General features: G+C 35.9%; 1 protein-coding gene across 1 annotated transcript; it reads right to left on the bottom strand.

Annotated features, from left to right (window-relative positions):
- Nucleotides 1-71: 71 nt before the first annotated feature.
- LOC117986580 (PI-PLC X domain-containing protein 3-like) lies at nt 72-23,332 on the bottom strand. The gene is made up of 7 exons (XM_034973440.2): nt 23,226-23,332; nt 9,490-9,638; nt 6,580-6,824; nt 5,085-5,297; nt 3,701-3,788; nt 1,845-2,079; nt 72-809 (listed from the first exon to the last, which is right to left on the bottom strand). The coding sequence occupies exons 1-7, from the start codon at nt 23,287-23,289 to the stop codon at nt 466-468; spliced, it is 1,338 nt and encodes a 445-aa protein (XP_034829331.1). The 5' UTR covers nt 23,290-23,332; the 3' UTR covers nt 72-465.
- Between the last annotated feature and the right edge of the window lie 825 nt (nt 23,333-24,157).

The following is a 24,157-nucleotide window of genomic DNA, read 5'->3' as shown; positions in this document are numbered from 1 at the left end:
TTTAAACATTTTCCCTTGTTTTATTATACCTACCTTTTGACGACTAGGTATGGATATTAAACAAATAAAAAAATAGTAATACGATATGTTTAATTTTGGTTTCGTAAAATAAAATCGTTTCTTATCAAGTAACGATGGACTAGTTCACTCTTAACAATAAAATACTTAGTAAGTATTACATAATTTATCTCACTACATTGTTTGCTAGAATCATATTATTATGATTGGAATGTCAGGCAGTGTTAAGCATTAATGTACCGGAAGACTCCGATCAGTTATTGGAGTAACAGTAATAAATCAATTGGTCAATTTACATATAATATAATATCAACGAGCCGTTTTAGAACGGTTTCGGTGGTACTCAGTAAGTGGAAGTCCTGGGGAGCGACGCCCATAAGCCAGCAATCGGGGGCGATGCCACTTATTGACGAAAATTCCTCCGGTTCGAAGACGTACGCCACTTCGTCATAACCGATTGGAGCGTTCGACACTCAGTGCTATTGACACATCGGTGACATCGTTGCCCAGGAAGAAGTCCGTGGATACAATGTTAGCGTTATTCCGCCAACGAGATTTGAGACGTGCTGTGACATTTCTGTTGACAGCATCGGCGTTTTCTCGTAATGATCCTCTTACTAGTAGGATGTCTAAGACGGTAGGAGTGGTCTGTGCCATAGCAGAAAATAGTGGCGATCGAGCAGAAGGCAGCGGTGATCTATCTATCATACTGTCCAAGAAATGAAAGAGTTCTGAGGGACGGTTAGTGTTTGCCCAGAGATGAGGCAATATCGGCCATAACCATCTGTTTCCTGAAATAGCAGAGATTTTATAATTTTATTAGTGTTTACCACCACATGAAAGAAATTCCGATTTTTTAATGTTGGTAGGTAGGTATATCAAAAATTGCGGTACTGGCAGGAATTGAACCTGGCTAATAAGACCTTGGAGTACCTTTAATCCGTGTAGATCACAGTCCCTTCACTGAAAATGCCTTGATATGTATTTTTTAACTACTGGTAAGTTTTAGTTCAGACTGTTAAAAATACATTTTGAAAACGGCATTGGCAGTGAAGGGACCGTGGTCTAAACTGACTAAAGGCACTCTAAAGCCTCGATAGCCAAAAGGATGCAGGATCAATCCCTGCCGATTCGGCAATTTTTGAGAGGTAAGTTTTGTAAGGTATTTAATGAAACTGCTTAAAAAATATTTTATTTTTTAAATAATTGTTATGACTCCATACGCAATATACGTGATTAAAATATAATTATGTTATGTAGTTTTAAACGCTGTTGCACAATAAATTAAGTTATGCTGCAATGTGTTACTGTTACCTATATAATTTAATGTATGATTATGTAATAATAGATTATCTTTTAAATTATTTATTACAGAACTTCTCATGCAGCAATGCAGTTTGTTTGTATGATAATTCAGAATTCTTATGTAAAAAGCATTGTAATGGTTTGTTTGAACCTTTATAGTAGATTCTAAAGAGTTATTAAGCACTCTAATATCTTACTTAACTTCTATATCTAATTAACTTCTAATATTTTTCCTGCAGCGCGAAGCCAGGACCCACTAAGGATTATTTGCTGGTCCTGGCTTCCTCCACAGCTAAGTTCTATTATGTACCTATAATACGCGACAGGTCGAGATGGCAATCGGCGAGAGAACGCCCCGCACACCCCCACGGGCCCCGCGCTAACCCGGTGTGGGCGCAGGGCGAGCGCGGGTTACGCGCGGGTGTACGGGGCGTCCCCGCCCTCCTCATACTTCGTTTGCCGTCTCGACTTGTCACGTTGTTTGTTTCTTATACCTGCTATAGGTATAAGAAAAAACTTACCAGCAACGATACTATTGTCGACGTAGCTGAAAAGGAGCCGTCTACCAGCGTCCACGAAGGTCTGCAGAGTTGGACCTCTCGTGCCAGGCCCCGTGGCGAACTGCGACGCAGGCGCGATATGAGGGCCCAACTCTCTTTGGACTATATTGAGTAAGCCCCGATGCACTTGTTGAATTGGCGCCCCATTTTGATGGTAGAATCCTACAGGAAAGTGGTGGGCGTCAAGGAATATAACCTGAAAATCGAATACAGAAGATTTTGAATAACAAAAAAAATAAAAACCGACTTCGATACACAAACACTAAAACTTGAAAAATAATTTAATTTATTACCGAATATATTATTATGTATACAAGAGTTAATATAGGTCCATAATAATACTTTTTGGTGCATGCCGGTGCCAATTAGCTTTAGCAGCGCGTATCGTCTAGACTTCATATTTTTATGGGACTCCACAATGGCACCGACCCCAAAAAATATTATTATGGAACTATATTAACTCTTGTATACATAATACATTCGGTAATAAATTAAATTATTTTTCAATTTTTAGTGTTTGTGTATCGAAGTCGGTTTTTATTTTTTTTGTAAAAAAAAATTATTTCACAATTTTTACTGGCCCCATGGAATTATGCTATGACTGGTTAAAAATCTACTGTTTACTAAGCTATTACACTGATCGCGAGCAATTTACTCTTATCCGTTGAGGAGTTCCAGTATCTATCTTCGAAGATGTTCATCAGATCTTCACCAAATTTAAATGGGACCAACTTTGAAGTGGTATACTTCAAAGTTGGTCCCATTTAAGTTTTCAAACAAAAAAAGAATTTTCAAAATCGGTCCAGGCGTCTTCGAGTAATCGGGGAACATACATAAAAAATAAAAAAAATAAAAAAAAAAGATTCCGACGAATTGAGAACCTCCTCCTTTTTTTGAAGTCGGTTAAAAAGGTTTTCTATTGCAAGATCCTGCGCTTAGCGACTATGATGATTTGCTTTTCACCAGCAAATCATCACCTGATGAAAAGATAATATTCTGGTCGATATATAAAGCGCGGATGCCTTGAATTAATTAATGAGGAGGCTTATAGGTACCTACTACCTAAGCTACCTCATAAACAATGAGATGACTTAGTTTTTTGTCATCCAAATAATTGTAATAGTAGTAGGTAGTCGCGACGGGTATGCGGGGCGTCCCCCCGCTTCATACCCCCGATTGTCATTTCGACCTGTCGCGAACTATACCTACTACCTAAGATTGTTTACTCACGTTTAATTATTATTCTAGGTTAATTAAATAGAACCGTTCTTTTGAATTTCTTCTTTTCCTTTTTTTAGGGTTCCGTACCTCAAAAGGAAAAACGGAACCCTTATAGGATCACTTTGTTGTCTGTCTGTCTGTCTGTTTGTCTGTTGGTCTGTCAAGAAACCTACAGGGTACTTCCCGTTGACCTAGAATCATGAAATTTGGCAACTAGGTAGGTCTTATAGCAGACATTTGCGGAAAAATCTGAAAACTGTGAATTTGTGGTTATATCACACAAGAAAAATTAAATTGTGGTCATGAATTAATAATTAGTATTTTCAATTTTCGAAGTAAGATAACTATATCAAGTGGGGTATCATATGAAAGGGCTTTACTTGTACATTCTAAAACAGATTTTTATTTATTTTTAGGCATAATATTTTTTGATTTATCGTGCAAAATGTCGATAAAATACGATTGTAGTACGAAACCCTCAGTGCGCGAGTCTGACTCGCACTTGGCCGGTTTTTTTTAATAAAAATCATTTTGTTGCACCGAACATCGTATAAGTTTAATTTTTTTTCTTTTCATAATATTAACTTTTAACTTACCTCTTTAGTACTGTCTAGAAAAGCTCTTATTTCTTTTAATAATGGTAATAAAGGACGGACACGAATGAGGTTGTGATTCAGCCAATATCTGTAAACAAAGAAAATTGTTAGTCTTAGATATTGCTTTCCTGCTGTTACGTCGGTAGGTAGGTAGTCTTTCTAATAATAATTAATTTATTTATAAGGTATTGCAAGTGGTTAGGTGATATCCTAGTGGCTTACACGTCCGCCTCCTATTCCGGAGGTCAGGAGTTCAATCCCGGGCACGCACCTTTAACTTTTCAGAGTTGTGTACGTTTTAGGCAATTAAATATCACTTGATAACGGTGATTGAAAACATCTGGAGGAAACCTGCATGCCTAAGAGTTCTCCACAATGTTCTTAAAGGTGTGTGAAGTCTACCAATTCACACTAGGCCAGCGTGGCAGGCTGTGGTCTAAAGCCTTCTTTCTCACTCTGAGGAAGACACGCGGGGTGATTACGTAACACGTTGCAGTAGCGACAGCAGTAGTGATGCGACAGTTCATTTGCTGTCGCTCGACTTCTTCTTCTTCTTATTTTGCTTTATCTATATTGCTGTCTCTCTCTAGCTGGACGTTTGACAGCAATGATCGCGAGATTTACGCCTGTCGCAAACCTGTCGCGAGATACGTAATCACCCCGCCGCGCCGCGCCGCGCCGGTCTTAGTACCTACCTAGTGGGCTGGCGATGTGTCGATCATAATGATTGTACCTAAGTAGCTACAAGTTGTGTTTACAGTGATCGTGATAAAAATTACGCATATATACCATAATAATTGAACATCGGCATCAGATAATAATAATACCTGATTAGGGTAGCCTAGCCATGCGTGACCAGTCTTCACGTAACTGCCCGCTTTTGTATTTGTGCTCGTAAAATATGCAAAATATAGACGTAGTTTTAAAGTAGGTATTATTTTTATTTGCTTTATCTAGAGAAATCTATTTGATCACTTATCAGTTGTTAGGAGACATAAATAAATTATTATTTACTAATTATAGGTATTATAGTACCCGATAGTTCGAGATATACGTAGGTACCTACTTATAACCATTTCGATATTTTAAGGTGCCTGACATAATAACGTTGCTGATATTGAATTTCCTGATTAATTTTATTACTTGGGTAGGTAGGTACTAATTATTAGATATCATATTAGCACATAGGCTACTTTTTATATCGTAAAATCCGAGAACCATGGATTTTACGATATAAAAAGTAGCTTAGCGAGTTTTTCAAACATATATTTTTTAAACATATATTATTTACGCGGATTTCATCTTATTTTACAAAATTCAAGGTTTGTTAAAAAAAGATCAGGTACCTACCTACCTACATTTTACTGGGCAGAGTCCCCCTTACCTGTCCTCTTCTCTCTCATAAAAGTCATAATATGCGATGCGGAAGTCAAAATATCTGATGCCGTGGACCAGTTGAGCCCAGATGGACCGGTCCTGGCACAGCACGAAGCTATCCCGTTCGACCGTGCTAATTTCTGTGTCGAATCTCCACGCGCCAGCATTGTGTGTACCAGGTATAGCAAGTTCGCCTATAGGCAGTTTGTTGATTTTATCTCTGAAATATAAACATTTTCAACAACTTTTAATGGTGTAGACTGAAGAGGTAGTTTAAAAAGTTTTCTTAAGCTTTTACTTTCGTCCTATTGTTGATTCAGATCTTTTGTCTTCTTGTTATCTTATTCATGCTGAATTTCACACACGAATTTCGATTCCATGATATAAAATATACTATCCATAAAATCATATTATCTCAAACCTGATGTCGCAGGGGTGATGTCCACGTAAACTTTGAGAAGTGATAATGTCTGTCGTTTATGAGTTGATATTATATGGGATTGTTGGGACCTGGGATGCTATGGATAAAATTAAAATGTTTAAGATACTTACCTAAAATATTGTATGTGAATTATTTATCTATCTATACTTGTTTTATGGAGGATAAAGAAGCACATAAAACTTAGTTTGCTTTGATGTTCTATGGTCATCCTGTAGAATCATGTGCCGGGAAAGCTTTGGAACAGCCCGTTGAAGCACGGAACAGCTTTGGAACAGGTCAGCCGGTTTATCTTAGGGTTCGACTGTTACTGACCGACAAACTGTTCTATTCAACCGATTTTGATCAAACTTAAGTATGACTAAGTTTGGGCACGTAAACTTTATACCTATCTCGGCTAACTCATTTCAGTGTTTATTGCAAGATAAACAATTTTTATAATAGACGCATGTTTGCTCATTCTCTATTATAATTATTTGTAAGTCACAGGTATTTAGCTAGCCCGAAAATAAAAGAAAATTAACATTGGTATTAGCTAGGTACCTAGGTATATACTACGTTACTCATTCTTTGCCTATGCCCTCAAACAATGAACTTGTAAGAGTTATAAGGAAATATGTGGGTAGGAAAGTAACAAGACACTTTACAAACCAATCTCGTTATTAAAGAGTGAATGGTATTTTATCTTTGTCTTGCCACTAAAGAAAGTAGGTACGGATAACGGAGTCATTCTTCTTCATTAATGTTGAATAAGATAATGGAGCTAAAATTATAAGATTTGCAAATTTGTAAACTGTCGTTATGAACTAAGAGCCAGCGCGTGCCAGACCTTCGTTATTTAATAAAAGCTAAAAGTTTCTCTGCGTATTGTCCCCAACACTGGGAGGAACGTATGTTTGTATGTTTGTTTGGATCATGGTGGCTTTGGGAGATAACAGGTAATAAAAGTGTAAAAAGTATAAAGTCTAATTTTTACATGTATGTGCAAGGCACATATGTACATATATACATTACAACTAGTTTATTTATTGCACCTATACTTTCTATAAAATAAGTTACTCACGCGTTATCTTCCATCCACGTTGGTTGAATCTTCAGGCAGTTGAACGATTGTATGAAACTGTTTCCTGCACCAACCCATGGCCAAAGGCAGTGGGGGCCCTTGACTCCGGGGCTACTTTCCCAGCCAGCGGGTAAACTTCCTTCACCAAGAGAAATGTTCGTGATAACGAATCCAATAGCTGAGTTTATAGGGAAGGTGGCTAAAGCGTTTTTCCATGACATTGGCCTGTCATTGAAGAGACCTATCTGAAATAAAAACAGAGACATTCATGTAATTGAATGATTTCGTTGAGTTTGGAAGTTGTAGATATGTTAGTGTTGGATGGTGTCGAAAAACCCCACCACAGACGACATAAAATGAGTCGCAGAGGGCTGCTGGCGTGACCGTGAAGACCGTGGCGTATGGAAGTCCCTATAAGAAACTATGTCCAGCAGTGGACGTCTATTGGTTGATAATGACGAGGATAATGAACGTTACGCTTGACTGACATTCGAGTTAATTAAAGTTATCCTGATTTCAATCATAACAGTGCAAAGAGCAGCTGCTGAGTTTCACGCCGTAGAAGGGTTTCTTTGAATTTTTTTGGTTACGATAAAATACAGTAAGAGCGATTACGCACTCATCCGATCTGAATCCGTGAAAACACAGATATAAAAATATCTACGTCATATTATCTCATAAGCTAGCATACAAATATTATGTGGTAGGTACTAGGTAGTTCTACGACTACCTACTTCGGAATGTGTTTAGATTTAGCTTGCCTGAATTTTTCAATTATTCAAAGCACATTTAACATGCTTAAGAAATCTAATTTAGCTTGAAATTCAAATACAAAAGGTTTCTTTATCAACCGTTGCTTCCTTTCAATTGAAATCTAATCTAAGTTTTTCTGGGAAATAATTTTCACCTAACAGAAAATTGGCTACAACTAAAGATATTCTAAGCGTTCAGTAATGTTAGTTCATTCTGGTAATGTGGTCTAACTAATATTGTTCCTTTCCCTTTGACTTCTATTAAAACTGATACTAAACCTGACGAGGCTTCAAAATGAAAAAGTAGGTTAAGCTAAGCCAAGTTACTGGACTATAAATATACATAGAATGTAAATCGGATATAGATACTGGCCATGATTTACCTACTAAATTGCTACCTATACAAAGTTAACATTACGTAGTAGATACCTATGCGTGTCGTTCCGTTCAATGTAATGATTTTATGCACAACTATAATGACGATAGTCAGGCGACTGGACGTGTTAATAGAGACTTCCACTTGGCTTCCACTAGATATACCTACTATACTAGGTTTCGTAACACAAGCAAGTAACAGCGACTAGCGAGTACAAAGAGTAATGATGCGGTAATAAACACACCCGCTCAATATTTCAGTGTCAAGTCCGAAAGTGTTTATGAGAAAAACAAGCGCGCGTTATTACATTCTCTCAACGTTAACACCGTGAATGTTAAATGCCTATCTAATGTTAGATGTAGGTAGATTACTTAGAATTCTACGGAATCGTCACATAAAAAAACCGGTTAAGTGCGTGTTAAGTAGGTTCTACATGCTAAGGTCGATTCCGTAGTTATGCTTATAAAAACCATCTTACCGTAAACCACAAAGAAATTTAAGTATTTTTTTAAATACCACGTTTTCAAACGGACTAAAAGTATAAAATAATAACTATAGTAGATAGCTATGAGAATTCTTGTAAAATTTAAAACGAAAAACGTGGGGTGCACGGTTTGCAATGGTCAGTAGAGAACGCGAAATAGAGACTGAGATCTATAGAGTGCATCCACTAGCTTTGACTTTGCTCAGTCTTAACTCTTAAGTTTTACTTTGACTTATATAAAGCTAGATAAAGTTTTATTTCTGACATAGTCTCTCTATTTTAACTTTAAGTAAAGTCAAAGTACACTATACTTAGAACGTTGGCTATACGATCATCAACATCAACCGATAGACGTCCACTGCTGGACATAGGTCTCTTGTAGGGACTTTCACACATCACGGTCTTGCGGCACCTGAATCTAGCGGCTGTCTGCAACTCGTCTGATGTCGTCCGTCCATCTAGTGGGGGTTTTTGATTGAAGCTTAACAAACTTAAAAAAAATTTGCCCGCGACTTCATCCGCGATACATACTTACCTATATGTCTTGAGCCATTCGGGGATAATGTAGCTATAATCTATCAGTCAAAGCTTTTCAGAATCGAATCATTAAATTATTTGTTCATTCATTAATGTAGATATGATAGATATATTGATAGAATACAATATTACATAATATTAAATAATAAATAAATAATAATAATAATAATAATAAATCATCCCAATCGTCATATCTGCGAATGGGTTGATCCCAGTCAGCCTCGCTTACCATCTGAGGCGACTGGGGTTTCGTGGCAGTTCGCTCGCAGCCAAGATGCAAAAAGCGGTCTTGCTGGACTCGGCTAGGATAGTCCGCCGATTTCTTCACCTGTCGCCCTGACCCTCGGCCGTTTGGTCTCCCCTGCCGGGGTGTAATCCCCCGCCCGGTACAAATATGTATGTATGTAATGTTTATCTAGGTTTATTTCTATTTATGTATGTAAGTATATTATATTTCTTTTGGCTGTTATATATATTTATCTTGTACACGGGCGTGAGAGTAGATAATATATCGAGATAATAATAATAATAATGTGTAGGTACACTAGAAAAATGTTAAATATGCATGTGGAAGGAAAAAAGAGGAGAGGACGACCAAAGAAAAGGTGGATAGATTGCGTGAAAGAGGATATGCGTGTAAAAGGGGTGGATAATGCGTTGACGGATGAGTGATGTCAGAAGTGAGTGGAAGAAAAAGACATGTTTTGCCGACCCCACGTAGCGTGGGATATGGTACGGAAGAAGAAGAAATGTACATTTACCTGCATAGGCGTATCGGAACAGGTACCGAAATCCCAATTCAGTTCGATAGCATCGAGCAAGTTCTTTCCGCCCGCTAATCGTATCGCCGGGGAGTACACAGTTACCCATACTCTTCCACATGCTGATTTTTCCAAAACATAATTGCTCGCTGAAACATAACATTACTGAGCTAAATACCAATTCTAAACGTTATTGCTTTGCATGCATTGAAAGGTTAATTAATTTACTTAAAATAATATCGAAACACAAAATATACTCTAATTCAGGAGAACAAGTAAGTACCTAGTTTATACTTGAAGCACTATCGCCAAATATTTATAATACGTACAATTTTATTGTTTATATTAGTGTAAAAATTAAGTAAACATAGTATCAGCTTAGGAGTTCTTTACCTACTATAATGTCAATATGTAACATTATGTTTAGTATACATAATCGTAGCGGAGAACCCTACTAAAGTGATTTTATAGAGTTTGATTATTAAAGTAAACTTTATAAAGTAAAATAAGCCTACCTCAATAGATAGATACACACTCAATACTTTAACAGAAGAACACAGAAATTAAAAAAAAATATATAATATATTGATTTATATAGATTCATGATGTACAAATGCATAGCCGAGTTAATTTTAGGCACACATTACACATTTTTTGTAGTTCTACCTAAGTTTTATTTTGTAAATGTTTAAAATAATAAAAAGTAAACAAAACATGCATTCTACATCATAAAGGTTACTGTCCATCACCTAAGATACTCTGTGAGCCGCAGCTACGTACATACACTTTTTAAATGGCGAATGGTTCGACTTATTTTTATGTTCGTATCCAATGATGGCCGTCGGTATGGCATGTATGATACTGAAAATGATAATGTTTAAAGAAAATATTCTCATATGTAAGTATATTAGTAAGTATTACATAATAAAAAGTGAAGTTTACATTTCATATATGAATGATAATGATGGATAGTTAATATAACAGGTAAATAGACAAAAGAAAATATATCTATTAAGAAATTTTTATTTATTAAAAAATATAATGTATAAAAAATATAAGCGACTGTTCTTTTGTTAACAATGTCTATAATAAAAAGCAAGTCCAAATTTCTAAAATGACTAATGCTTTATATAATATGTATCGTAAGCTATATTAATAGTAGTAGTAGTAGTGACAAAAATGTATGAATACCTATAGCTATTCACATAAAGAAAAGAAAATGAAAAATATCCTATATAGTCTTTCTTGTAAGTCTATTTTTTTATTGGATATATTATAATTTTATTTATAGAATTATGCATTAATATTAGATAATTATGTTTTATATATAATATCTGTCCCGGCTTTACTCACGTGTTTACACAACCGCGGCGCGTGCGCGAATTGACTCCCTTGAAAAAGGACCCCGGATGGGTTCGAAACTAGTCGGGCTAACGTCGACTAAACACGTGAGTAAAGCCGGGACAGATATTATATATAATGGAAATCACAAACGATAGTTTAAACGCTAAAATTATGTTTTACTATAAAAGTACATTCATCATTAGAAAATTAGCAGAAAATATATTGATATTCCATAGACGCGACGGAACAAAGATAATTCACCAACCATGCTTAAATATATTATCTACCTATCTCGTATACTTACCTACTAACATAAAAATATTTGCACTAAAATTTTTCAAACGAGAAAATCGCACAAAGATCATCAACGATTTGTCCCAGTTTCGTTGTCAATGAAGTCAAATTACATAATCGTAGTGACATAACATTGTAACGGTGTAGTCTAACCGCGTACGACTTCGGCTCCTTTTACGGAATACCTGCATTATGTAATTAGTAGGAACTCTTCACTCTTACAATTCTGTGCATTGCGACCTTATAAAATATACCTGCCTAACATAATCTAATTAATATGAAGTAGTAAATTTGGTAAATTGGATACGTGGTGTGACGTTGTAAATTTTGAACTACTAACTAGCGTTTCGCTTTTAATAAAAATCTATTTTGTTCAAAGTATGTTGGTGCCACCTAGCATCAAGGTGCAGAACTACGCGTGGGTCGATGTTCAGAGTTCATTCGAGCCACAATAGATGGCGTTTGCTTCGTTGTCAATTGTCGTAAAAATAAAACAAAATAATTAAATAAAACCATGATATCATTTGTTTATTGTTAAGTCATTAACAAAACGGTTCTTATAATATATCCTTAGGTTCCGCAAATATTCAAAAATGAATTGGCTTCATGATCAAACTAAATGAGTGCGGCCACACTCGGGTTGCGTCTGGCAACACCGATTGCTGAGATTTAGAATTTTCCTGGAGTCAACATGTGAAGACGAATTTTTTTCGTTCCAGGAAAATCTCACTTCTTTTCGCCCATGGCTTCGCCTGGAAAAATACAATAGTGATAAATTTAGTCATCCTAACGTATTTTCAATGTTTCATCAATTATGTTCCAGTTATTTTATCTTCCCAAATAAATGAGGATAATGGGTTGTGGGTGGACTTCTGAAAACCATTGGTGGCCAGGAGTTCAATAGGGATTACGTTTTTACGTTTACGTTTACGTTTTACGTTTAGCTTCAGTTTTCCGTTTTAGTTTTCCGTTTGCGTTTTCGGTTTTCGTATTTATTTCTTTTGCACATTCACGTTGACAACTTAATTGCTATGGATAAGACTTGGTGAAAATCTTTGTAATGAAACATTTCGGTTGTGAAGAATCAAATAAATTGAGTTTTGGATCTTGGCCGATGCCGTCCAGCTACCTTGCAGTCTTCGCACCTACAAGTAAGCAAATGTTTGTATCCTGCAACAGTTTAGTGAACCTTCTTAGTGTATGTGTACAGTAAGAACCCTGTCTTTACTACTGAGCTTTTATTTTGAAACAATTTTATGAATTTTACTGTGTCATTGTCTATTCCATGCCAATGGCATCTTAAATTTAAAACATAGATCTTATGTACTATCTACCAAAGTCATTCTAATGTATCTAAATTAAGTCTTGGCATTAAGCTAGAATAACTAAGCATTATTAGCCATCATTCTGTATTAAGCGACCCCGGTAAAAGTTACATTAAAAACAATTTTGCCTAACATCTAGCAAATTTCATTTATAACACCTCATATACATTACAAGGGAGTCGACGGCTAGCTTCTATTCTTTACTAGGTAGATAGATCAAGTAAGTAAATTATTTTTTTCCTCTAATCTTTGTAAGGTGGTAGATTATTCCGTATCCGGGTATATTTCTATTCCGCCCTATTTACCACCCTTACAAATGGCGCCCGAACGTTTTTTTTATATAGTTATTTCAGTATATTTTGAGAAATTTTGTGAATTTTATGAAATGTACTCCGCTGATTGTACAATTTTCTAAGTAGTGACACATTGCAAAGAGCACTAAGCTGTTTTTATGGTTAACTAACTAAATAATAACTAATAGTTAGAAATTTTGTTTGATAGTTTAAGTAATTTTCTGAGTATAGTCCAACATTTTTTTTCTTATTTAATTAACACATTATAAATGGTGCTTATGCCGTTTAATTATGTTATCGACTTACCTTGGAGGTGTATAAGTGAATGTTTGCCTTCAGTTTAGTAATAAACATTGCTTAACTGAGTTGTTGTTGGGTATTGCTTTCAATAGTAAGTACATCTTATGTTTGAAATTTCCGGTAACTTAGTATAATTAAAGTTTTGAAACGCTATGTGCCGTTAACTAGTTACACACATACATTTATAAATACTAAGAGTTACAACTTGTGAAACTAAATATATAAACTATATTCAGAGATTACATTAAGTTCAAGTATGAAGTTATGAACAATTTTTTTTTTCAGTGACTTGATACTTCATTATTTTGTTGAAATTTTGTTTAGAGCTGTGTTAAGGTTATGATAAAAGCTACTTCACACACAAAACATGTTAAGTTTAAGTGAATGCTGGTAGTTTAAAGTGACATTTAGAAACAGATTTTGTTGTATTTTAGGTTATGTGTTAAAAGTGTAAAGTAACAGTCATCAAACCATTGCACAATCTCTTTGTTTTTTTTTGAAAGATAATATGCTAGTCAGAGTTCATTGCAACTTTGCTGCCTGTTTACTTTTGTAATTGTAAAGGTTGTAACACACTGTGTACTCATAAAGGTGATACTGCACCTTACAATCATTTATTCAATTCTGGGAAGTTTTATTTTGTTATATTTTGTTTACTATAGTAATAATATGTGCTTGTATTATTAACAATATTTTGGAATAGGAACATAATTGATAAAATAGGTTAGGATAGACTTAAGAATATTGTTTTTGTTGTGTATTTTGCTTGTGTATATTTAATAGTTTAAATAACTTCTTTTGTGTTTGTGTTTAACCAATTTGTATAAGGCTAAACATAGACAGTTACACAAGCTCGATATTTTGTTAAATGTGTTTTGACTTAACAAAATGGAACAGACTTTTGCCCAGTTTCATTCACTTTTGAAGGACGAATTGTGTTATGAGGTATCCATTCGTTCCGAAACTCCAGCACCTACAGTGCTAGGTTTAAAGAAACAGTTAAAACAATTAATTCAGGAAATTCCTTCTGAATCAATTTTAGAGACGGATTTCTCTTCTGAAAGTGAGTTAGGGGTTATTACTAAAAAACTTCAAGACTTAGAAGATTTATTAAAAAAGTGTTCTGACACTAAAGATAGACATGCCCTCTGTAGGTCTAAAGCTTTAGCTTCACATTTGTACTTTAGAATTTTGAGAATACAGTGTTCCGAACTCAGCTTAATAAGTAGGAAGAGTGAATTACATACAAAGTTGCAGAGTTTGATTTCCAGATTAGATGCTGACAATGAGTCGTCTCACGACGAATCACTGGATTCCGAGAGTACCGCCGTTGACTGCACTGGTGATAAAAATGTTGCCAAGTGGAAGTTAAATTTCAACGGACAGGGTGATCCGCGCAGTTTCATCGAACGCGTTGAGGAATATAAAAGATCTTATGGCGTTTCAGATGGAAAATTATTTGTTTCTGCATTTCATCTTTTTACAGGCCGAGCATTGTTATGGTACAGAGGCAACAAATGTCAAGTTTCGTCTTGGTCAGAATTGAAAACTTTATTTTTAGAGGAATTTGATGCAGTAGATTATGACTACAGGTTGCTAGGTGAAATTCGAGCAAGAACACAAGGCTCTGAAGAACCTGTGTCTATCTATTTCGCTGTAATGTTTGGCATGTTTTCAAGGTTGTCCACACCACTTTCCGAAGAACAAAAGTTACAAATTTTATTACATAATATTCGCCCTTTTTACTCAGAACAATTAGCTCTTGTTGACATTAAGTCTGTCGCAATGTTGAAGGAAAAGTGTCGCAAACTAGAGGCTGCGAGGCAGCGTTCCGCCTTATTTTCTGAGCCTACTAACAGTAAGGCAACTTTAAGTTCAGAGTTTGCTTACAAACAAGTGACAAAACAGATAAACACACTTTCAGTCACACCTGCACCTAAGGTTGATACAAGTAAAGGCACTGATTTTACGAAAACAAATAAACAACTATGTTACAAGTGCGGCAAGGGTAACCATTCCTTTAAATTTGCAGGACAGTTCCGAAATTTATTAGATGTTTTTCGTGTGGACGTCAGAACTTTACAGTAAAGACATGTCCAAGTTGTAGTAAAAAGGCGATTAGTAAACCCGCTCCGGACAAAAATTCAAAAAACTAATTAGTAAGAACTGTGCAGAGACACAAGTAAAGAACTTGGTCATTAACAACAAAACATCCCTTTTACCTGACACAGTTCTGTATTCAGTGGATAAACGAGACTTTAGGCCACATTTAAAGGTTTTTGTTGACGGTTTTGAGATTACAGGTTTACTAGATTCCGGTGCTTGCGCGTCAATTTTGGGTAACCAGGCGCACAAGGTTTTTTTGAGATTCGGTTATAAATTGCATAGCAGTATTGATACCACATTTTCAGTGGCAAATGGAGACAAACTTGATTGCATGGGTTATATGTTTATTCCGATTACTTATAATTCCGTAACTCACATAATAAAATTTTTTGTAGTACCCTCTATAATAGCGGATGTTATTTTTGGCTGTGACTTTTGGAAAACATTTCAGTTAGCCCCTGGCATTTTTGATAATTTAGAATTAATTAAGGCACCTTCTCAATTTTACAATATTTGTGCGATTGATAATAAACAAATTCATACCATCACTTCTTTTGAAAACTTATCATCTCAACAGAAAGAATTAGCCCAGTCTGTAGTAAATAAATTTTTAGATATTTCTTCAGAGAAAATTGGATTGGGTAGAACAAAATTAATTGAACATGTTATTGACACCGGTGATGCCTTGCCAATAAAAATAAAACAATATCCACTTTCTCCCGAAAAGAAGGAAGCTTTAAGTAAAGAGTTAGATAGGATGCTGGAAATGGACGTAGTTACTCCGAGTGAAAGCCCTTGGAATAACCCAGCAATTTTAGTGAAAAAGGCAAATGGAGACTGGAGATTTTGCCTAGATTGCAGGAAATTAAATTCAGTGACAAAGGGGGATTCATACTCAATACCGTACATTCCACAAATTCTAGATAGCTTGAAAGAGGCAAGGTTTTTATCATCGATTGATTTAAGTTCAAGTTTCTGGCAAATTCCGTTAGCTAACGACTCTCAGGAAAAAACCAGTTTTACAGTTCCTGGTAGAGGGTTATTCAAATTTAAAGTCATGCCGTTTGGCCTATGCGGTGCACCAGCACGACAGCAGAGGTTAATGGACCAGTTATTTAATCAAAATTTTTGTAGTGATATTGAAAATGGAATAGTATTTTGTTATATAGATGATATTGTTATTTGTTCTGCTGATTTTGAAACCCATTTAATTTTATTAAACAGAGTTCTGGATAAACTAAAAATGGCTCAACTATCCATAAATTTTGATAAATGTAATTTTTTTCGAAACTCTTTGAAATATTTAGGGTATATAGTGGATGAATTTGGTTTACGCACAGATCCTGGAAAAGTTGCCGCAGTTTTGAACTTTCCGACCCCAAAAACTGCACAGGAGGTAAAGATTTTCCTAGGCACTTGTTCTTGGTACAGGCGCTTTATTAGGAATTTTTCAACCATCGCTGCACCACTCAATAGACTAACGAGTAAAGGAAAGAACGCACCTAAATTTGAGTGGAGCGAACAGGCAGAGGTAGCATTTAATACATTGAAGAATGCGTTGGTAACCGCACCTGTTCTTGCGGTACCGAATTTTGAAAAACCATTCAAAATACATTGTGATGCTTCTGCATATGGTGTTGGCGGTATGCTAACGCAAGAAACCGATGGTTGCGATCATCCCATTGCGTATGTCAGTAGGAGCCTAAATAAAAACGAAAGGAATTACAGCGCGACGGAACGCGAGGCTCTAGCTGTGATTTTTGCAGTGGAGAAATTTCAGGCTTATTTTGGTTCCAAGCCAGTCACAATTATCACAGACCATGCATCCCTAAAGTGGTTCTTAAATTTAGAAAATCCCTCAGGACGACTCGCCAGATGGGGTTGTAGATTATCACAGTATAATTTTGTTATCGAACATAGGAAGGGTTGTGATAATGTAGTTCCGGATACCTTGTCGAGACTCATACACGTAGATGTAGTTGGTGATCGTAATGATAACTCTAGTCAACAAGTTTTGGTAGATGACTGGTATGACAAAACATTTAATGGCTGTAAAATCAATCCAGCAAATTTTCCGAATTTTTGTATTTTGAACGATAAACTATATCGTTACAGTAAATGTAAATACCAGCTTCTCAGTGAGTTCGACTGGAAAGAGGTAGTCCACAAGAACGACATCCTTAGCATTATGCAACAAAACCATGCAGATGCAACTGCAGGTCATTTTGGTGTGTTCAAAACTCATCGCAGATTATCCCTCAGATATTTTTGGCGTGGTATGTATAAGGACGTGGTTGAGTACGTTAAGAATTGTGATACTTGCTCTGCGTATAAACACACGACATCAGCCACTCCAGGTCTGCTAGGGAAGCCTAAAGTCTGCGAGAGACCTTTTCAGGTCATTTCGGCTGATTTAGTCGGACCTTTGCCTAGGTCTAAATCAGGATTTACATTTCTTTTTGTGGTGACGTGTTGTTTTTCGAAATATACAATGTTGTTTCCGTTACGGCGTGCCACAGGTGCCGCTGTTGTTAAAGCGCTAGAGAATTTTGTATTTTTGAACCATAGTGTTCCAGAGACTGTGATTGTGGACAATGGGTCCCAATTTACAGGATCTGAATTCCGTAATCTCATTAAGCGTTATAATATTCCGAAATTACACTACACACCACTGTACACTCCGCAAGTTAACCTTGTTGAGAGGTACAATAAGGTTGTTATGACTGCTGTAGCCGCTTTTGTGAAAGATAACCACAGGTCCTGGGACGAAAACCTGTACAAGGTCCAGTTCGCCATAAACAGTGCGGTTAATGAATCCACTGGATTCTCCCCGTTCTTCCTTGTCCACGCTAGAGAACCGGTCTTAAATGGTTCCTTCTATAAGGACACGGATAAGGAGTACGAGGCCGGAATTCCAAGGGAGGAATACGCAGGAAAGTTTGGATCTTTGGAGGACATATTTGGTCAGGTTAGGAGAAATTTGTTTCAGGCTCATGCAGAGTATGCAACGCATTACAACTTAAGGCGTAGGTCTGCAAGCTATTCTGTTGGGGACATAGTGTGGAAAAAGACCTATCCACAAAGCGACGCTACAAATTTTTTCGCAGCTAAGCTGGCACCTAAGTATGAAAAGTGCAGGGTTGTCAAGGTTTTGTCACCTTTGGTTTATGAACTAGTTAGAGTAGCTGACAACCACCCAATAGGCACTTGGCATATTAAGGATATTAAGAAGTAGATATTTGCCATTACTTAGTTTGGTCTAAACTGTTTGAATATTTAAGTTATCAATATTCAATTAGGAATTTGTATGAGTGTAGTGATGTTCTGAATTAACAGTAACATTACCATGGTTCAGTTGAGGATGAATGTAGTGGATGTATGTAGGGATGAATATGTGATGATTGGAATGCTTGTGGTAGACCAACCGGTAGAGAAAGTAAAAATGCAAATATCGTACTTTGGGGATAACGAAAAGGGGGGGTTTTGTGTTTTGTTTTCGTTTTCCTTCTAGATAATGGATCATTTCTGTTATTTTTCCGATTCTGTTCCGAGATCTATTTTCTAGGAGAGTTATTTCGTTTTTTTTTTCTCATATTCCGATTTTGATTCGGTTTTATTTTTCCGAATGGGATAGAGAACGGTTGCCATATCAGATGGACCCGTTCACAACCAGATTTTCCGTATTTGTTGAGTAACAAATATTACGATGGTAGTTTAAAAGAGTGAACCACCGTAGGCCTAGACGCATTCTATCAGTCAGCTGAAGAATGATGCCAAGATGTTTCCACTCAAGTGTCTTAGACACCATGAAGTTTTTTTGTATATATTCTTTTTAGAAGTTAGGGTTGTGTAGTTAAGTATAATGTATAAAACCTTACACTGTTTTCAGTATATTTATTTTGTTAGACAATTTTCCTTGTTAGTAGTAGATGTGCGTTCACGCGTAACTTCTGTGTTTTTTTGTTTGTTTCAGGCAAATTGTTAGTAGTTGTTGGATGACGCTGAGGGCAGCGTGGTTCAACCTGTTGAACCTTTTCGTAGGAGGGGAAGTATTGTGACGTTGTAAATTTTGAACTACTAACTAGCGTTTCGCTTTTAATAAAAATCTATTTTGTTCAAAGTATGTTGGTGCCACCTAGCATCAAGGTGCAGAACTACGCGTGGGTCGATGTTCAGAGTTCATTCGAGCCACAATAGATGGCGTTTGCTTCGTTGTCAATTGTCGTAAAAATAAAACAAAATAATTAAATAAAACCATGATATCATTTGTTTATTGTTAAGTCATTAACAAAACGGTTCTTATAATATATCCTTAGGTTCCGCAAATATTCAAAAATGAATTGGCTTCATGATCAAACTAAATGAGTGCGGCCACACTCGGGTTGCGTCTGGCAACACCGATTGCTGAGATTTAGAATTTTCCTGGAGTCAACATGTGAAGACGAATTTTTTTCGTTCCAGGAAAATCTCACTTCTTTTCGCCCATGGCTTCGCCTGGAAAAATACAATAGTGATAAATTTAGTCATCCTAACGTATTTTCAATGTTTCATCAATTATGTTCCAGTTATTTTAACTTCCCAAATAAATGAGGATAATGGGTTGTGGGTGGACTTCTGAAAACCATTGGTGGCCAGGAGTTCAATAGAGTTTTACGTTTACGTTTACGTTTTACGTTTAGCTTCAGTTTTCCGTTTTAGTTTTCCGTTTGCGTTTTCGGTTTTCGTATTTATTTCTTTTGCACATTCACGTTGACAACTTAATTGCTATGGATAAGACTTGGTGAAAATCTTTGTAATGAAACATTTCGGTTGTGAAGAATCAAATAAATTGAGTTTTGGATCTTGGCCGATGCCGTCCAGCTACCTTGCAGTCTTCGCACCTACAAGTAAGCAAATGTTTGTATCCTGCAACAGTTTAGTGAACCTTCTTAGTGTATGTGTACAGTAAGAACCCTGTCTTTACTACTGAGCTTTTATTTTGAAACAATTTTATGAATTTTACTGTGTCATTGTCTATTCCATGCCAATGGCATCTTAAATTTAAAACATAGATCTTATGTACTATCTACCAAAGTCATTCTAATGTATCTAAATTAAGTCTTGGCATTAAGCTAGAATAACTAAGCATTATTAGCCATCATTCTGTATTAAGCGACCCCGGTAAAAGTTACATTAAAAACAATTTTGCCTAACATCTAGCAAATTTCATTTATAACACCTCATATACATTACAAGGGAGTCGACGGCTAGCTTCTATTCTTTACTAGGTAGATAGATCAAGTAAGTAAATTATTTTTTTCCTCTAATCTTTGTAAGGTGGTAGATTATTCCGTATCCGGGTATATTTCTATTCCGCCCTATTTACCACCCTTACAGTGGGATACTTGCATCCTAATATGAAGCTTGTCCCAGTCTGACTTGCACTACCATGTCTATAATGAGTTCTTCGTATGGCGTTCCGCTAGCAAAATTGGTCAGTCAAAGGCAAATAGGTATATGAAATATGTCGTTATAAAATAAATAATTGTTTATTCGATCCTCGCGATCAATACTTTCGTGTGTATATTCGTTATCTTAAAGTATATGTATTTCTACTCCGAGGTAGAGATGCAAGTTGTCGCATAGATTACGATTAAATAACGCGGCTCAATTCTGATATCTAAACGATAAATTCCAAAATTAGAATTTGACGTAGTAATCTCAACATACGGGTTTTATTCAAGTTTTTACGAATTTGATATAAGTAATATAAAAATATTCCCATTTTATGAAAGTCACTTATGAGAAACTGGGAATATTGTATCCTGAATCATTATTAGTTTTTTTTTGAAAATGATACATTTTCTATATTATGCTAACCGGAGTCTGTGTCTATTGTGTTAGCATCTGTGTTATCACTCATCATTGACCCTTCAAGATAAAGTTACCTAACCGTTTCCGATATAATAGTATTAAGGTTCACTCTGTCCGGTTTAAGTCTTTGAGCACATATTAAGGTTACCCGTCTTCACATGCAGTGATAACAAGTGACCCCCGCCACCCATTGATAAATAAAATAAATATGTATAAGATACGTGCTCCATTTGTGATTTGTGGCAGACTTTGGCGTAGTGGCAAAATGAAAAAATATCTCAAGTCCATCAAAATCGGTATTGCAATCATGAGATTTTAATGACACTTTTTATTTTTTGCCTATCTGTGAGTCTTATAGAGATAAGTGCTTCCCGAATCCCTGTCCATTTCTTATCTTTTTCATTTAGGTACCTACTGTTAGTTACTAATTTTAGGTACGAATAAATGAATAGGTACATATTTATATCTAAGTACAAATAAATACATGTATATCGGACTGAATGTTAATTGTGCGTAAACAGATAATTACGCACTTATGACAGAATGAACTAGAGTGAAGGAAGTTTCGATATGATCCTTAATCGACGATAATATTATGACAAATGTTAGACTATTTTGACGTAAAACCATAGAAAAATAGGACGAGGTACATTGGGGCTACCTGCGTCAAATGTACTACTACTTAACTACCATTTAACTACTAACATGTACACCTGCCAGTGACGTCGAAGTTTTGGCGTTTTGTTAGAAATTACTATCGTGAATTGTGCTGTGTTTATGGTCTTACCATAAAATGACTAATCAATAATTAATTGTTTTATGGTAAGACCATAAAAGAACTAATTATTGATTTTATCAATACGATTTTTAACCATAGCCTCGATAGCTCAACGGTTGAAGGAGCGGACTGAAAACCGAAAGGTCGCCGGTTCAAACCCCACCCGTTGCACTTTTGTCGTACCTACCCCTAGCACAAGCTTTATGCTTTATCGGAGGGGAAAGGGGAATATTAGTCAGCATGATAAACTTAGCTAATATTCTTTAAAAAAAAATTAAGTCATGACTAATCTGTTTGAAAGTTTTCGTATGGTAAATCTGTCAGGCTTTAAATAAACACTTGTATTTTGTGATTTAGATTTTAGAAGACCGTTTGTATTTACTTCCTTTTTCGAACAAGCAGAGTCAGTATGAAGATTATCTACCTATAAGCACAGAATAATACATATAATAGGTAGTACTAACGTATGCTATAAGGATATAGTAAATTAGAGATTGACGTAAAGTCGTTACACTCAGACCTGTAAGTAACTTTTCATACAAGCATAAAATCACTGCTTACCTGAAATCACTACTTAGTTGAAATAGCTCAATGCTCATTGCTATATCTGAAACGCTCATGACTATATCTAGTTAATTACCTACTATTAGTGACTCCATAATTACATCGTAATATAAATCCTTATTTGTTTAAAACTTGTTAAAAACTAGCTTATGCTCGCGACTTTGTCCGCGTGGATTACACAAACTTCAAACCCGTATTTTACCCCCTTAGGGGTTGAATTTTCTAAATTCCTTTCTTAGTGGATGTCTACGGCATAATGGCTACCTGCATGCTAAATTTCAGCCCGATCCGTCTAGTAGTTTGAACTGTGCGTTGATAGATCAGTCAGTCAGTCAGCTTTTCCTTTTATATACATAAGATAACAGTCAAAATAAAAATAAAAGTAATTTAAAGAAAATGGCAGGAACCGGAAAGTGCGTAATGACGCGAGCGTTATAATAATAAAACGTACCTACCTACGTAAGTATTATAACTTACTGAGTTGACTGTACTTGTTGCTCCTACTATCACAATAGTAAGATAACAAACTGAAAATTTTCTTTCATTTACAGTAGGTAGGACTTATTACTCTTCATTTGAGTTGGCAAAAAAATAATTCAAATTAATTAAAAAACAAGTTTATCTAACTTAACGATAGTAGCAAAGTAATGTTTATTAAAGTTGATTGACTAATTTTAAATTGTTTAAAAAAGAATTAACTTTATCACTAAGAAGGATATTCTATTCAGTTAAAATTTTAGAGCTATGTATCGGTTATTTTAAACAAGGATATTAAATTAACAATAGTTCTTTATTAAATTTCAGCTTAATTAATCACAATGGTCTCCCTGTAACCTTTGATCAGAAAAAAATGGTGGAAAACGCAGATGAAAAACTTACGTGCGATGGAAGCACCAAGGGCGGAAGCGGCGAGGAAAGCCACTGCGTACCACGAAACGGCCATCGTTATTGGTGGCTCCCGCGCCACTGAATGCTGCCAGTGGATTTGGCATTCTTTCGCCACAATTGATTGTTGCGCAGGATACGGTCCAATCACAGAGAGACCGACTCTCCACACATGTATACATTGCACGGTATCTTTTACTTTCAACGCATGAATTGCAAAAGAACTGTTCAATGTATTTTAAAATAGAAACTTTCTCCAATCCTATGTTGGAACGAAGGGGTAATGATAGTGCGGTTTCTGATTGTTCCCACATTTCCGATTAGATTTGACGCACGCGACTTGCCCTAGGGTCCACCACGTGCAAATGGTCCAGGATGGAATCAATTCAAATATAATGTGAATGGACGGACCTAGACCTAGTAGAAGTTATTTATATACAAAAGGAGTTTAAAGTCCCTTCAATCATTTACACGTACAAGTCTATCTCTCTGCGTTGTAGTCCTCATTTGCTCAGGGCCATGACCTCTTTTCATTTATTACATAATGATACGGTCTTAGGATAATAATACGGTGCGTTCCTATGGCTTGCCGCATAATATGACTCAACGGGATTTCGACCCTTATGTTTGACAATAAAGCTAGATGATGATACCCGCAATTTCATCCGCGTGGATCTTTTTAATCCCGTGGAAAAATCTTTGATTTTCCGGGATAAAAAGTAGTCCGTGTCCTTCTAGCTATCTCTGTATCTACGGTGATCTATGTCTCTACCATAGACTGCCATAGAGTTTCTTAGTAGTTTCTAACTCTATGGTCTTGTAAGTACCAAATTTTGTCAAAAACGGGTTAACATGAGAGACATATTATCTCCGAGGCACGGAGGACACTTTTTATTATTTTTATTATTATTATCTTTAGAAAAGGC

Source organism: Maniola hyperantus, chromosome 11, assembly GCF_902806685.2.
Source record: "Maniola hyperantus chromosome 11, iAphHyp1.2, whole genome shotgun sequence".
NCBI classification, from domain to species: domain Eukaryota; kingdom Metazoa; phylum Arthropoda; class Insecta; order Lepidoptera; family Nymphalidae; genus Maniola; species Maniola hyperantus.
The sequence above is the reverse complement of the archived record's forward strand: the minus strand, read 5'-3'. Positions and strand labels throughout refer to the sequence as shown.